At 43.2% G+C, this 14,254-nt stretch overlaps 1 protein-coding gene across 3 annotated transcripts in view; it reads left to right on the top strand.

The window, feature by feature from the left end:
* Positions 1–7,784, top strand: part of kcnc2 (potassium voltage-gated channel, Shaw-related subfamily, member 2) — a 41,636-nt gene extending 33,852 nt beyond the window's left edge. For 2 of the 3 annotated variants that reach the window (XM_062483270.1, XM_062483271.1), the window contains 4 exons: positions 25–103; positions 1,607–1,777; positions 5,117–5,208; positions 6,196–7,784. In XM_062483270.1, the coding sequence (XP_062339254.1) occupies positions 25–103; positions 1,607–1,777; positions 5,117–5,178 (312 nt within the window). In that variant the 3' untranslated portion in view covers positions 5,179–5,208; positions 6,196–7,784. Of the gene's footprint in view, positions 1–24; positions 104–1,606; positions 1,778–4,088 lie in introns of all 3 variants that reach the window. The other variant, XM_062483272.1, reaches the window with a different exon arrangement.
* Positions 7,785–14,254: the final 6,470 nt, after the last annotated feature.

The following is a 14,254-nucleotide window of genomic DNA, read 5'->3' as shown; positions in this document are numbered from 1 at the left end:
CCCCCCTGCCTGAACCCCCCCTGCCTGAACACCACCTGCAACAGCACGCAGGGCGACCTCTGCCACGTGAAGGGGAGCAGGGTCCTGGAGCGCCATCGTTCAGGTGAGGGCGGGGGAAGGAGGGGGAGGGCGGGGGAAGGTGGGGGAGAGCGGGCGGGGGAGAGCGGGCGGGGGAAAGCGGGCGGGGGAATGCGGGGGAAGGTGGGGGAGGGCGGGGGAGGGCGGGGGAAGGTGGGGAGGGCGGGGGAAGGCGGGGGATGGTGGGGGAGGGCGGGGGAAGGTGGCGGAGAGCGGGGGGAGGGCGGGGGAAGGCGGGGGAGAGCGGGCGGGGGAAGGTGGGGGAGGGCGGGGGAAGGTGGGAGAGTGGGTGAGACCGGGGTGGATCAGGCTGCGGTGGACTAGGGCTAGGGCAGAGAAATATTCATGTGGAGCTTCCCAGGCCGGTGGGGAATGGGTTGTTTATGTATAGAGGAGAAGACACAGAGAGGGGGAATCTAGAAGAAAATCTCATTTCAGGTGGAAAATCGAGGCCATTTGCCTGACTCTCCTCGGGGGAACAGGAAGGGTTTTCCCTTCTGAACGGTCTCCACCTCCTCTGCAGCTCTCCTCTGCGTCCGTGAAAGATTGAACACTTTCGACTCACAGCTTTTGTCAAATTGCCACAGCGATAAGGGAGGCATGCGAAAGGAATTGTGAGCTGGGGGATGAGGGTGATGGGGGTGAAATACTGTATATATATATATATATATATATATATACTGTATATTTACACATAGATACAGCATATCTTGTTTTAGTGTAAGATTTTAGTCCGGGATAGACAGTCTGGCCTCGGAGGAGGGATTGTTCTTTTGTGTTTGGATGAGTAGGTGGCTGTTTCTCCACTGCAGGGTTGTGTCAGTAACGTACTCTGACACGTCTGATATTGATGGAAATTAGTGTCGACCTCTGTGTTCCAGCTTTCTTTCTTCATTTCTTTGAATGAAGAAATTCCTCAGGGTATGCGTATGCTCTAGGTTTTTGTTTGCAATAAATTATTTTGCTAGACATAATATTTGTATTTCATTAGTGCGGGCCATGGTTTTATAAGGCATTTAAGATTCAATCTGTAAATCATCCATAGAGATTTCTTTTAAATGAGCCACCATTGTACAGTACTGTAGCGTACATTGGAGATTTATCTCAATTCCGATTTGTCTTCTCATACATTTCTTCCAGATAAATGTGTTCTCTTAGCATAAGGTGTGACTCCGACACCTCTCGCCTCTCTCTCGTTTCTCCCGGGCGACTGCTTTCATTGCAACATGATACAAAGCGTGGCTCGACTCATTCCATCAACTGTGTCCTCTCTATATGAACGTTGACCTCTCGCTCCCTCCGTGTGGCGGTCCTCATGGCATTTGGCACGTGCTCTTGATGTGGGAGGCTGTTTGATGTTACTCCTGATCCCATGACCCCTCACTGTCTCACCCCCATCCACACCTTTCCCTATTTTTTTCTCCTTCTCTCTTTCTCTTTCTTTTTCTCTTTCTCTCTGCCTCTATCTCTCTCTTTCTCTCTCTGTCTTTCTCTCTGTCGCTCTCCCTCCCTCACCAACACCATCCAGTGCTCTCAGCAGACTGCAGTGGAGGAAGTGACCTCACCATGACCCCAGAGGAGCGTGTCCCCATGCGTCGGTCCAGCACCCGGGAGCAGGACCAGAGGAGCGAGGGGACCTGTTTCCTGCTGGCCGCCAGTGACTACACCTGCCCTGCCGATGGGGGGATACGCAAGACAGGTACTGAGGTGCCATCCCATAATATGTCCTACTGACACATGTGTTTTAGCAGGAAACCATCCCACTTCTTTCATAAGATCTCCATATGACGTTTTGTTGCAATTGCACTATTGTAAAGTGTTACCATGATGTTATCATGAAATGTACCATAGTATGTTGTTATTTTTATACCCATCGGATTCCTGCATCTTATTACTAACAGCACTCACAACCTCAATTGAACACTCATTGCATATTCCTTTCTTCCCAGACACAAAGCTGTGTAATCTAGATATAACTGGAATAAGATGTTTCAAATATAAATTATTCAGTTAGTGTGTGTGTAATTTCAAGATGGGGTGGGGGGGTGTCATAGAGACATGAGGTAACTCATTTTGGTATCTATATACAGTGTCAGAACAGACTAGATGTGTATATCTTGAAGATTCAAAAATCCCAAAGGGAATGCTAATTTTCATTTATTGTACTGGAATGTAGACCAAATAATCAAATGAAGACTAAACATGAAATCAGACTCACAAAGCGATAGACTGAGGAATACATAAATGTGGATGAGTTGTTACTGAACGTCTGATTATTTCCTGTGCTGCATGTGCAGCAAATAATTGTCCTGCTATGATATTTTTATGATAAAAAATGTGCTTTTACATCATTTAATGAACGTTTAGGCCTAAAGCTTCTTTGCTGTCCTAATTCCTCAATTTTATCTCCTCCATCTTGAAGCGTGTTAATGTTGTGTTAATCTGCAGTGTAATATGGTACTCGGTTAAACCTCAGCTAATTGCCTGCCATCAGAAGTTAACTGCCTCTCCAGAAGGCTATCTCAATCTTCTGCTTTTCACGGAATAGCTGTAGGGCCTGAAACACTCTTTGCTACTGTACTGGAGAAGTAGCAGAGTAACACAAGTCTACCAGTAATTACAAGTTCAATATATCCACTTACGTTCCACACTCTCAGAACTTGAATAAGAATTCCAATCCTGTGAAGGACGAGGTAGGCGTCTTTAAGATGACCACATGTGTCACCAAGCACCACTCTCGGGTGCTTGGTGAAGAGCACCACAACCACTACCACCACTAATCTGCCAGCTCCTCAATCAGAGGATCAGCTCACTCTGCCCCAGGCACCCCCAGCAGCACCCTGCCATGGTACCAGCACAGCGCTGGGCCCGGGGACAGCCCACCTGGGACTGGCTTTGGCTTCCCCCGCCGCAGAGCAGTGCATTGTGGGGAATGTAGTCACCCGGCACTGCCCAGTACCACGCTACTGAAGTCCCGTTGTTAGGGTGAGGAGGCGGGCGTCCAGCTGGGCCGTGAGTCTATGCTGGCCCAGTGGGTGGTGGTGAACAGCACCGTGCCAGGGTTCATGCATTAAACATGCGGCCCTTTCTCGAGCCGTGCTGCCTGTCGGCACGGATTCAGGCCCAGCCTTTGTTCCACCCCCTCTGGGCTGGTTGTGAAGCGGCTCTATTTAGAGTTCTCTTTCTGTGCAGTGAATGGAGCTCTGTTCGCGAAGGATGATCGGATTTCTATGAAGGTGGCTGGTCCTCTTCTCGCCGTGTGTGTTTACGCTACTAATTGGTGCGTTGTGTTAACGCTGGCTGGTTCGGAGGTTTGACGATAGCGGATACTTGTCAAAGTTTCCTCGGCGGTCTTGTTGCGTTTGGTACAGTAACAATGTGGAGCTATGAGATTATTATAATAGACTTCAATGTATTTCACTGGCTCTCTCTGCTAAAGACTCATTATCACGGTCATTACCATTTCTATGATTTTCTGTTGGAAAATACTTATCATTCTGTATACTGCATGATGTGTGGTGTCCAGGGCATAGCTCAACATGGCATGTACCATTTTTACATAACTCTGTTTTTGCTGTTTTTTCAGTGACTGTTATACCAAATGTGAGCAAATTAGCATGACTGTATATAATGCCACTAATTTGCAATTGGAATATTGCATATTTGTCAAGGATTATTCTTAATACATGGTTGAATTAACCACACAGTAATGATGTCATTGTATGAAATAGGCATGTTGGCTTTACTTCCTCTCCATAAGGATTTAAGATAATAGTTTTATGACCTGCCAACGTATTCAGTGAAATGGCCTCACCCTCTATCTATCACCTGGGGTGTTTGTGCAAGTACTCACCATACATTATGTTGCTGTTGCTCTGTCTCCTGTCTCCTGTCTTGTCTCGGTTCACTTGGTTGGCTTGGACTGGGAACGTTGACCGTGTGCCTGCCTGTGTGTGTTCATGTCCCCGTTCCTGCCTCCCCCCCGGTGCTCGCTCGCTCGCCGTCCGAAGGCTATGAGAAATCCCGAAGCTTAAGCAACATAGCAGGCATGGCCGCTAACGCTCTGAGGCTGTCTCCCGTCACCTCGCCCTACGGCTCGCCCTGCCCGCTCAGACGCTCCCGATCCCCCATCCCCTCCATCCTGTGAGGCCCCGGCGGCCTCCACCTCCACCCCCAACCCCCCCACACCCACATACACCCACAACAAGCCATTGATAAGTAACAACATCGCTCAGTCATGTAGACTTTGTAAATGCTGTCGCCTTTGATCAGACACTATCAGGGCTGGTGTTAATGGCTCATGTTATCCCCATCCCCTAATGGACTATTGATGCTGTAGATGTTGACTACCTTAGTTTAGCTTGCCCTACGTCACTTTGAAATTACGATGAGTTCAATATTATTGTATATTAATGGCAATAAGGGACTTTTTAGCGGTTGCCTGAAAAGTAGCTGTCACAACATTTCATGATGGAGACTTATAGGATCAGGGAAATTATATGTTGCTATGTTTCTATATTTTGAAGAAAAAAAGTGCTTCCAAAAAAGAAAAAATTATGTTGCTTCATTTTAATCTCACATGACTGTTATTGTGTCTGCTTGTTGTCATTTTCTTTGGGTTGGGAGTTATGGGAGATGTGTGTATAGGACTTTGTGTTGATTCACTCACGCACGCACGCCCCCTCGCCCACCCCCCTGTCACTCTCACCTTCCACTAGGCCTAGTCATGCTTGCATGGACCATCCTGTCATCGTCTGCAAGCAATGTGGTGGGAGAGACAGACAGAAAACCGGAAAGAAGCGAAGATCAAAACTGAGGGTCTGGGAATGTGCCTCGGATCTGACCTGCTGTGTGTCTGCATCGTGCTTTTGGCTTTGTCTCCACTGGCGGAACTGAACACACAAGAAAACAAACATTATTGTTATTTTTGTTATTCACTTTGCATGTGGGTTACGCTCGTCTTCTGTTAATTTCAACTGTGTTTGGTCGACTTTTGCCTTGTTGCCAAGCTGAAGTGTGTCCGATTGTTTACTCACAGATAACTGCAAAGAGGTTGTCTTTACTGGTTTCACTCAAGCAGAGAACAGCGTTCTGTCTTAATGACGGAGGGATAAAGGCATCTCCGCTAAGGTAAAATTGTTGTCCTAGTGGCATGAAGGTTCAGACCACAATGTAGATCTACAGTGTGCTAGATCTGTGCTTCTGGTGTTCAGCAAGAGGGGTAATTCAATAATTGAAACCATAAACATTTGGATTTCCTGAGGATCTCATGACCTTTGACGTGAATATGTTCTCTTTCTCGCTCTCTCTCTACCTCTCTTTCTCTTGTTTTCTCTCTTTTGTTCACTCTCTCTACCTCTCCTTCTCTATCTTTTGTTTGCTCTCCTTCTCTCCCTTTCTCTGTCTCCATACTTCTCTCTCTCTATCTATCTCTCCCTCTTTACAAAGCCCTAACCAAGAACCATACTTTGTGTTAGACCTCTGTTCTCTGACAGACAGCAGGAATGTCCTTGATGCATTGCCCATGTCACTAAATCTTCCTCACACTCGACCGGTATCCTCTTTACACACACACACAAAAAGAAATTCATAACATATGATTCATTATTGTTTATTAATTGATTGATTCATTATTGACATTTTACGCCATAAATAAATTGTTGCCAATGTAACAACAGGTGCGAGGCTGAGGCGAGGCTGAAGACCCAATCTTATGTCTATACCAGTAGCAGTAAGGTTGCTAAGCAACTGGCTCATCATCATGTGCATCTTACGCTTTAACACAAACTGTCTCCAAATTAAACACAAGCCTCAGCTAACAGTCTCTCCAGACTGTATGTATGGGAATAAATTATTGAATCACCCCTTGCTCCCCAATTATGGCAATACTAAGCATTTGAGAGTTTACAATTAAGTCTATACATTCATAGAATGTGATAGATCTGTGTACAGTTCAATCCATGTTTACATTATGTTAACTGTAAGTGAGAAGGGGGCAAATGTAAATACATAGATTTGAATTAACGTCAGTCTGCATGTTAGCGTACTCAGCTGTATTCTATAGAGGCAGATGCATTTCTGATATTTAGAGATGTGACCTGTTTATATTTTGTTCAGACTTTTCATATGTGAATGACGGTGGGATAGAGCTATCATCGGCAGTGGATTATGACTCGCTATGGGTGTGGATCCCCCATTCAGACAATGAAGCGTTACCGTGGACACGGCCCAATGGAACACTCAGCCAGGAGATGGAGGCCTGATTGACAGCCTCAGGTCCACGATCACTCTGAGAGGAACTGTCCGAGACTTAAAACAAAGAAAGTTCTTGGAATCATAGGATTACAGTACTGGAAAAACTCTGCGACTATTCTGATTCCACTGCGAACACTGACTACTTCTTGACATGAGGGGGGAGGGGGAAACAATTCAAAGTAAAAAAAAATCTGAACAATAAAAGGACAACTCCTAAAGCGAGGCTAGCTACGGTATATGTATAGACATGTTGTATTTGTAAATAGGACACAGCACAGCACACCTGGGCCAAGGAGCTCCTCCCCTCACCTGTCCTTTGATGGTGAGTCAGGTAACGAGGCAGGTGGCAGAGAAGATCCACGAACTGTCATGTTAATCACTCAATTTACCGTGGTGTTTCCCATCGCAATAAATGTTTTAAGACGTATCAGTTGAGGCACTTTGTGTTCTAAAAATGGAGTGTATTCATATATGAACTATTACATATATACAGTGTAGAGAGACTAATGTGCTAAGTTGAATAAATGTTCCATACGGCCATCACTGCTTTGGTTTCCCTTGGTAGTTTTCAGTGGGTTCATTGCTCTGGTGTGTGTTTTACAAATGTGTGTATTTTAGAATACGAAACTATAGACCTATAACAAGCAATTGGTAGGCCAAGTAAAGTAAGACCTACTTATGAAATATTTACTTCCCTCGTATAACCAGCTTGAAACAATTATAACACGTTGGAAAAAATTATAACGATTATTCTATTGAGATATGTTACCCTGGACTTATGAACACCATCCCCAAAAAGTAGATAAGATTTGCAATAAAAATCCAAATCCGAATGCACCGATTCACACTGTGATTTTAGTAACCGAAAATGAGGACACGTTAGTCTATAAAAAGAAATTCAAAGCAAAGGAATCATCCCCTCATTGGCTGAATGAGGATTGATTTGTGACTCTACCAATCGAAAGACTAGGATGTTCAACAGTCATTGGCTGTGAAGTTTCCTTCCCTTAGCCCCAGTCCTATCTTTGTAACAGTACACTGCTGCTCTGACCTAACAATGAGGTCACTACTCATTATGTATTCTATGACAAAGTTGTAATTCTAAAGATGTTTATCCTTTGAATTCAGAACATGTATTTTTGTGTCTCTTGTAGAGTACATTTCTTGGTTACTTGTACAAGTCATGGTAGTCCAATGCTGTGCTTCTCCATATCCTCCACAACTGTCAAGGTTTATTGATCCAGGTTCATGTTTTGTATGTTTTAAATGTGAGGACAATTCTAGTTTGAAGTCTGTATTCGTGGAGCCATCTGTTGGCATTCTGAAGTGCATGCTAAAAAACCATATTGTCAAATTGTAAAAAAGGACAACATATATCACGTTGAAACAATGTGGATAGAGTAAACGTACATGCTATGTGAGAAGATCACATAAACATATTTATCTTTTAAGTGATTGTTGGGTTTTTTCTTCAACATGTCACGGCAGGTTGACATCTAATTATTCATTTACAGTCAATCCAAGACAAAGGTATTATTCCGAAATCATCCGATTTCGTCTTAAGGAAAACTACATTAACGACCACAATGCCTTCACCACTAAGATCCAGCTAACGCATCTTATTCTTCTGTTCGTGAAACAGAGACCAGACCCACAGTTTGTTGTAATCTACCTCTGGAATGTACCTTACTGCTCCTGCTATCAACAATGACAGACGTGACGATAATGAGAGGTCTTCCCTCTCCCCCTGTTCCTGACCCTCTGCTGGGCTTCTTCTTTCTCTCACTCCTGTCCAGAAATCAGCCCCTCACTTAGAACCAGGTCTGCGAGACATCCCGACTATCTTTACTCCCGTCGCCATGGAAACAGCCGCCGACGTGCTGGGGAGATGTAAACAGCTGGGGATAGAGTGTGTTGTGTTCCACACACTCTCACTCTCACACACGCATGCACGCATACACCTACACTACACACACACACACATGCACACAGACACACATGCACTACAAGGCATCCTTTGGCCCTGTGCTGCCAAGGGGCGGTTGAAATTTCCAAATACCAAAATCGTGCCCATGAATATTGCATCAGAGGATACTTTACCCCCCCCCCAGACACACACCCTCCACAAACAGCACACACCCCCCAGTCCCCCCAGATTGCCTCACTCCCTGACTCAAGCATGACTCAAACAGAAAAGGACTGTATGAAGTTACACCTCTAGTCTAGGGGTTCAGGTTGTTCAGTCAGCACAAGCCCCTCTCAAAAAAAAGAAGAGAATGAAAGAAGGAAGAAGGACGCATCTCCATCCGATGATGAATGACGAGGGAGATGGAAACAGGCCTTTCGGTGGCAACGTTCCATTTGAATCCTAATTCAGTAAGTAGTCTGTAATGAGATTGACATAGCCTGGAGGCTTAGTGGGTTAAAGTGAATCTGATAACAGAGTAGGTCTCATTTTCAGGCATTGTTTCACGTCCGTACTCGAAAAGCCACAGGAAATCTCTCAAACGCTCATTTAACTGAGACAGACCTCTCCATTGACTACCAGGAGGGCATGTTGTAGTGGTGTGTGTGGAGTGCCAGAACACGAGAGGCCAATAATCACAGCATTAGCTCTTGGAAACAGACAGATGAGATGACTGTAATGACAGTCGAGCTACAGCGCGGATGAATCATCATCATATCGTATCCTGTGCACATCGACCAGTCATTTCTGTGAATTTGACAAATGTGCCGGCTGACATTGAATGTTGGATTGTGCTGTTTACTATTTCCATTCCTACTTATGTATGTCTTTATAGAGGAGATATGAGATTGATTTCATTTTTACAAAAGTAATTTACATGTATTAATTTAGCTTTTTTATCCAAAGCGACTCACAAAATAATGCATTTATATTAAGTGCCGCAGAAAATCAAGAACTAGAAGTGCACATTTTTAACAGTATAAAAGTGTTTTGTGCCAAGGAACGGCCTGTATTTTACCAGATACAGTGCAACACATCACCTTCACTACAAGAGTGCATGTTTACACAGCTATGGAATATAGCAACAATTCATGAGACTCATTTGTTAATAACATCTTGAGCTAAAACACACTGCATCACAATTAAGTCCTCTCACATAGTTTGAGTCTGAAGATGGGCAAGCAGGTGATGCTTTCAATGACTTGTTTGATGGCGCCGTGTGACTCTGAAGGTTAATTAGATTTTAATGGTGCCTGACTTTTTGTGAAACCAAACAATCGGAGGCACAGCCCCAGACGCTGAAAGCATTAACAGCCGTTTTGACGACATCTGTTTCATAATAGAAAGGTGACTGACACAGGAGAAATCTGGGAAACGACTGATAAGCTGGACAACATAACTTTTCTTGTACAGTTACATAGGAATGTAGTTCAAATCACATTAAATCAAATGTATTTGTATAGTCCTTTTTCCAAGCAATGTCAAAGAGGGCTTCACAGATGCCCATAAAACTGTACCTAAACCAACCTAAACCCTCAAAGAAGACAAGGATAAACTCCCAGGAAACTCAGAGAACAAAAAGGAAGCTTATGAGGAGCAGTTCAGTGAAGAGTGTCCTCCTCCATAGATGGTGTGATGCACACAGGTGCAGACCAAAGGCTGAATACAATGCAGTGAGACAAGGACAATGCAAAACATGCAAACAGATGGCGAAACACCTGTATTCACAAATGGAGTATCCTATTTAGAGGTTGCCGTGTACAGTGTAGTTCTGCAGTTTCATGAGGTAAAGTTCTGTGAAGTAAAGCATGTGAAATAGAATTCACAAATACGGCAATGTTGCTATGTCAACTATAGTTCTTAAACAAATACCAAAGGGTCAGCTCACATAGCTTTCTGACTCCCATTGGATATCGATGTAGCCTCATCAAACAATGAAACAGAGCAACTGTCTTCCCTACGGGGGTGTAAAAGTACAGCTGCAAGACTGAGATTGCACTACACAGAGGGAGAGGAATAAATACAAAGGACTGGCAAGCATTCCACAAGAAGAAGAATACAGGCTAGGAAGAATCAAGTTCCCAACGATAGGAGGATTGTGGTTACAGGCCTATGTTCACTTCTTCACGTTCACTATCTTTTAAAAATGTAATGTTTGGTCACTAATGCATAAATTAAGCATGTAAATATGTTTATGTTTACATGATTAACTTTGTAGCCATCTAACACGAAACCATGCCGTGCTTAACGAATAGGCTGTAACTAATGAAATTCAGACAGTTTGTGGAAACAAACAAGCTATTTATGAATTAAAGGGAGCCAACGTTGCTATCATCTGACAGTTTCAAAATTAGAATTTGTGAATTTTGTCTTGTTTTTGTACATACACTATTTCCCATGTAGTGGTGACAAAGTGGACCATCTCAGTAAACTTCCAGATTCTTTGATCATACGCTCCAAAATCCAGCACATCCACAACCCTGCCCTTCCTCATGTCACCATAGTAACGCATCGAGTATGACTTTGGCGAGCTTGTCTGATGTCGCTGACAATTCCCTTGCGTGGGATGCTATAAATGTCTTCAGCCGTGCGTGCGTGTGCATGTGTGTGTATGTCATCATCAGGGGGCTTTCATATTGGGCATGCTCAGTGCCTTAGCGACACATACAGGCATTGTGCTAGATCACAGGGAGAGTAGAAACCATACAAAACACGGATTGGTCACTTATAGGGCAGTGAAAGCACACAGTGGGTGAGTTCCTAATTCATTCTCTCTGTTTAGCAGATATGTCAGATTTGAATGTATCTCTCCTTTCAGATTCATTGTCAACAGCAAAACAGAGAGCAACTGTTTCTGGGCCTCATCTGTAGCGACATAGCCACAAGCTGTTTTACATGTACTTGAGGCTGGTTTCAAATAAGAGTTATGAAAGTAAGTTGGCTTTTCACACTCAACATTCCAAGTGATCTGCTTTGACTGTGTGTAGAGGGACTCTCTGAAACTTCAGACCCTGGTGTGACAGACATGTCATCATCCATGAGAAGTAATCTGCTGTTAGATCTCTAAACAGCAGGCATTAATAATCAATCACAGCAGCACAGGGACACAAAGGACCCTTTTTGCATCGCACAGGAATTGGTGTCCATGATTGGTTGTTGATCTTTAAAGAACAATAAGGAATGGAAACGATAGGTAATATCGATTCCCTGTTCCAAGTTTGTGCCAAATGATGTTGCGTCCTTGGGCAAGGCACTTCACCCTACTTGCCTCGGGGAGAATGTCCCTGTACTTACTGTAAGTCGCTCTGGATAAGAGCGTCTGCTAAATGACTAAATGTAAATGTAGGTAATAATATATGTTAAAACAAAGTGATTTAATTCGGGTTTACTCTGCAGGTGTGTCATAAGAGTCATTGAAAATGTTTTAGAGGTGCACAGAATTTGCTCTTATTTTTTATTTATTGTCAGAGCAGCTCCATTACTCAAGTACTGTGTCATATTTGGGCATTTGGAACTTTTCCACTATGTCCAATGAGATGAAGAAATGTCTTACAGCACTGCAAAAAGGCTCCGCCCCCAAATGGGAGGTTGCTAAGAGACAGATGGCTTGATTAAATCAGGCATTGAAATCCGAATGGGAATTATGTATGTGTGTTCTCAAGGTCAAGGAAGAGGCAAACATGCATACACACACAAACACACACACACGCACACACACAGGCATACACACACATAGACTTATTCATATACACACCAAATAGACATCCACCCACATACACACATACTGTACACACACAGACATTCACACACATGGTCACTGCAGACCAAGGCCCACTGTAATTGATGATCTTGTCTCTGTGATTGCACAGAGGATACAAAATGAGTTTGGTTGCCTTATCAACCACATTGCATTGTGGGTCTAACTCACACACTCTCTGTGGCCTCCAGTTGATATGATCAAAAATATAGCAATCAGCGGATAGAATCAGCAGAAGAAATCTTTGAATTACTCATCTGTGAGTAATCATCACTGATTCAAATGACAGCAGAGTTTTAAACAAAGATTATGTACAGTCACTCAATGCTTATAATGAGTTTGTTTTTACAATACATTTTTACGTTTCTCTTCTCTCAGGCGGACATGTTCTTAATAGTCTTTTCTTGAAACAATAAACATCACAACAGTGGTCTTGCTTACTTGTGCGGAGTTGTGCAACCAAGCTTCAAATTGGAGGAACAAAACAGGGTCTACCAGACACAGTAAGTTTCCATTTTCAGCTTGTGTCCTCATCACATACAAGATCGAATGAACACAACGGTTGTTTATAAATAACAACTCTCCCTCATAACCATTTCCATCTGAAATAAACGTCCAATGGAATTTGAAATTCAATGAGGAAAACAGTCATGTGCTTTAGTCAACTGAAGATATCAAACGTTCATATGCCTGCCAGACTGCCTCAATCATATACAAACAGGGATGAAGGCTTTACTGGAGACAAGGCTATATTTATCTGTCTATTTTTATACAAATGGTGCTATTTATGGTGCTGTACACATGCACACACACTGTGTGCGGAGCGAGTTATTGAAAAACATTCATTTCAGCGCGCGTGATCCTCCCCTGCAATCTCAGACATGTCATGTATGGTGTGTGTTGATGAACTAGAAGGCAATTAAGCTGTCCTCTTTCCCCATAGCCCTTGTAACTGGCTGGGTGAGTCATGCTTTATATATCCGGGAGCCTAATTGTTCTGCTGCATTATAATTTTTCCCAACATCCATGCCAATTTAAGTTAAATTCATCAATTAGATACACGTTATTAATTCCGAAGGAAACTCAAAGTGTTCAGGTAAACTATGAAATGTGTTAAAATAGGGAGTCGGTTTGACACACGAGATGTCTATGAATTGCAACTTCTGAGATCGCACTCTGTAACTGTGACACGATATGATGAAAAGGGGCCGATGTTCTGAAATTTGAATAATTTACTGTGATGTTTCAGTCTAAAATCCTAAAATAATATTTACAACTTCAAAAGCGTAAATTACACTTTGCATACTGAAACGGTAATAACTAGGGGTCATTTCAGGCTATAGATTGAGGTAGTAAAGATGCAGGGGTACTGTGTAGGGTTGTGATGTAGCCTCTTATATGTAAACCTGTGGTATGGGCTAGCCGCATACACTACTCTCCCCATTCCTAGAAGAGAGAGAACAGGGCAACAAAAACAGATCTTTTATAGAGAATTAAAGAGACGCTGAGGTGTAATTCACAGAATCCATTTTGACTCGTTAATTACTGGTGGATTAAAGCCAGCTGCTTTCCTAGAGATACGTTCCTGCACTCAGTGACCGTTGGAGCCTCTTGCATCTTAGTAAGGAACAGTGTTAATTATAGCTGTGTGAGCTCCCCTTGCCAGATCCTCCACTGAACACCAGACCTTTCACATTGCTTTTATTTTACCAAACATTTTCAAGACAAAATAAGGCCCACAAGACAAACTGTTGTTTATTCACCTTTTATTGTGAACTACTTTTAATTGCTAGACATGCACTGCCAAAGCCAGAAAATGATGCATATTAATGCATTTGTTTGCAGACGTTCTACCAGGCTGATTCAAACACCTGTCTGGAGTCCATCCATACCACAGGACCTCAGGTTTAGAGTTAAAAGTGCATTAAATAGAAACAGAAAAAAACAGTTCTGGGTCTGGCTACCAGAATCCCCTTAAAGAAGTTGAAAACATGGTAATCACTGATGAAAGTTGCTACCGATCAGGATCACCACTTCTTGCCAAGTTAATGTGTGACTCAATGTTAGACTCATTAAAAGGCAAGTGCAGAATCAGTAAATGATGTAAGATTAATATACATGGCTACAGTATATAGTTAGTAATTCAATCATTTATAGGCGATAGTTTGTACAGGATGACTTCACTAAGCCGGCCTTCT

Source organism: Osmerus eperlanus, chromosome 17 (assembly GCF_963692335.1).
Source record: "Osmerus eperlanus chromosome 17, fOsmEpe2.1, whole genome shotgun sequence".
NCBI classification, from domain to species: domain Eukaryota; kingdom Metazoa; phylum Chordata; class Actinopteri; order Osmeriformes; family Osmeridae; genus Osmerus; species Osmerus eperlanus.
Note: the sequence above shows the minus strand (reverse complement) of the source record. Positions and strands in the feature narration are given on the sequence as shown.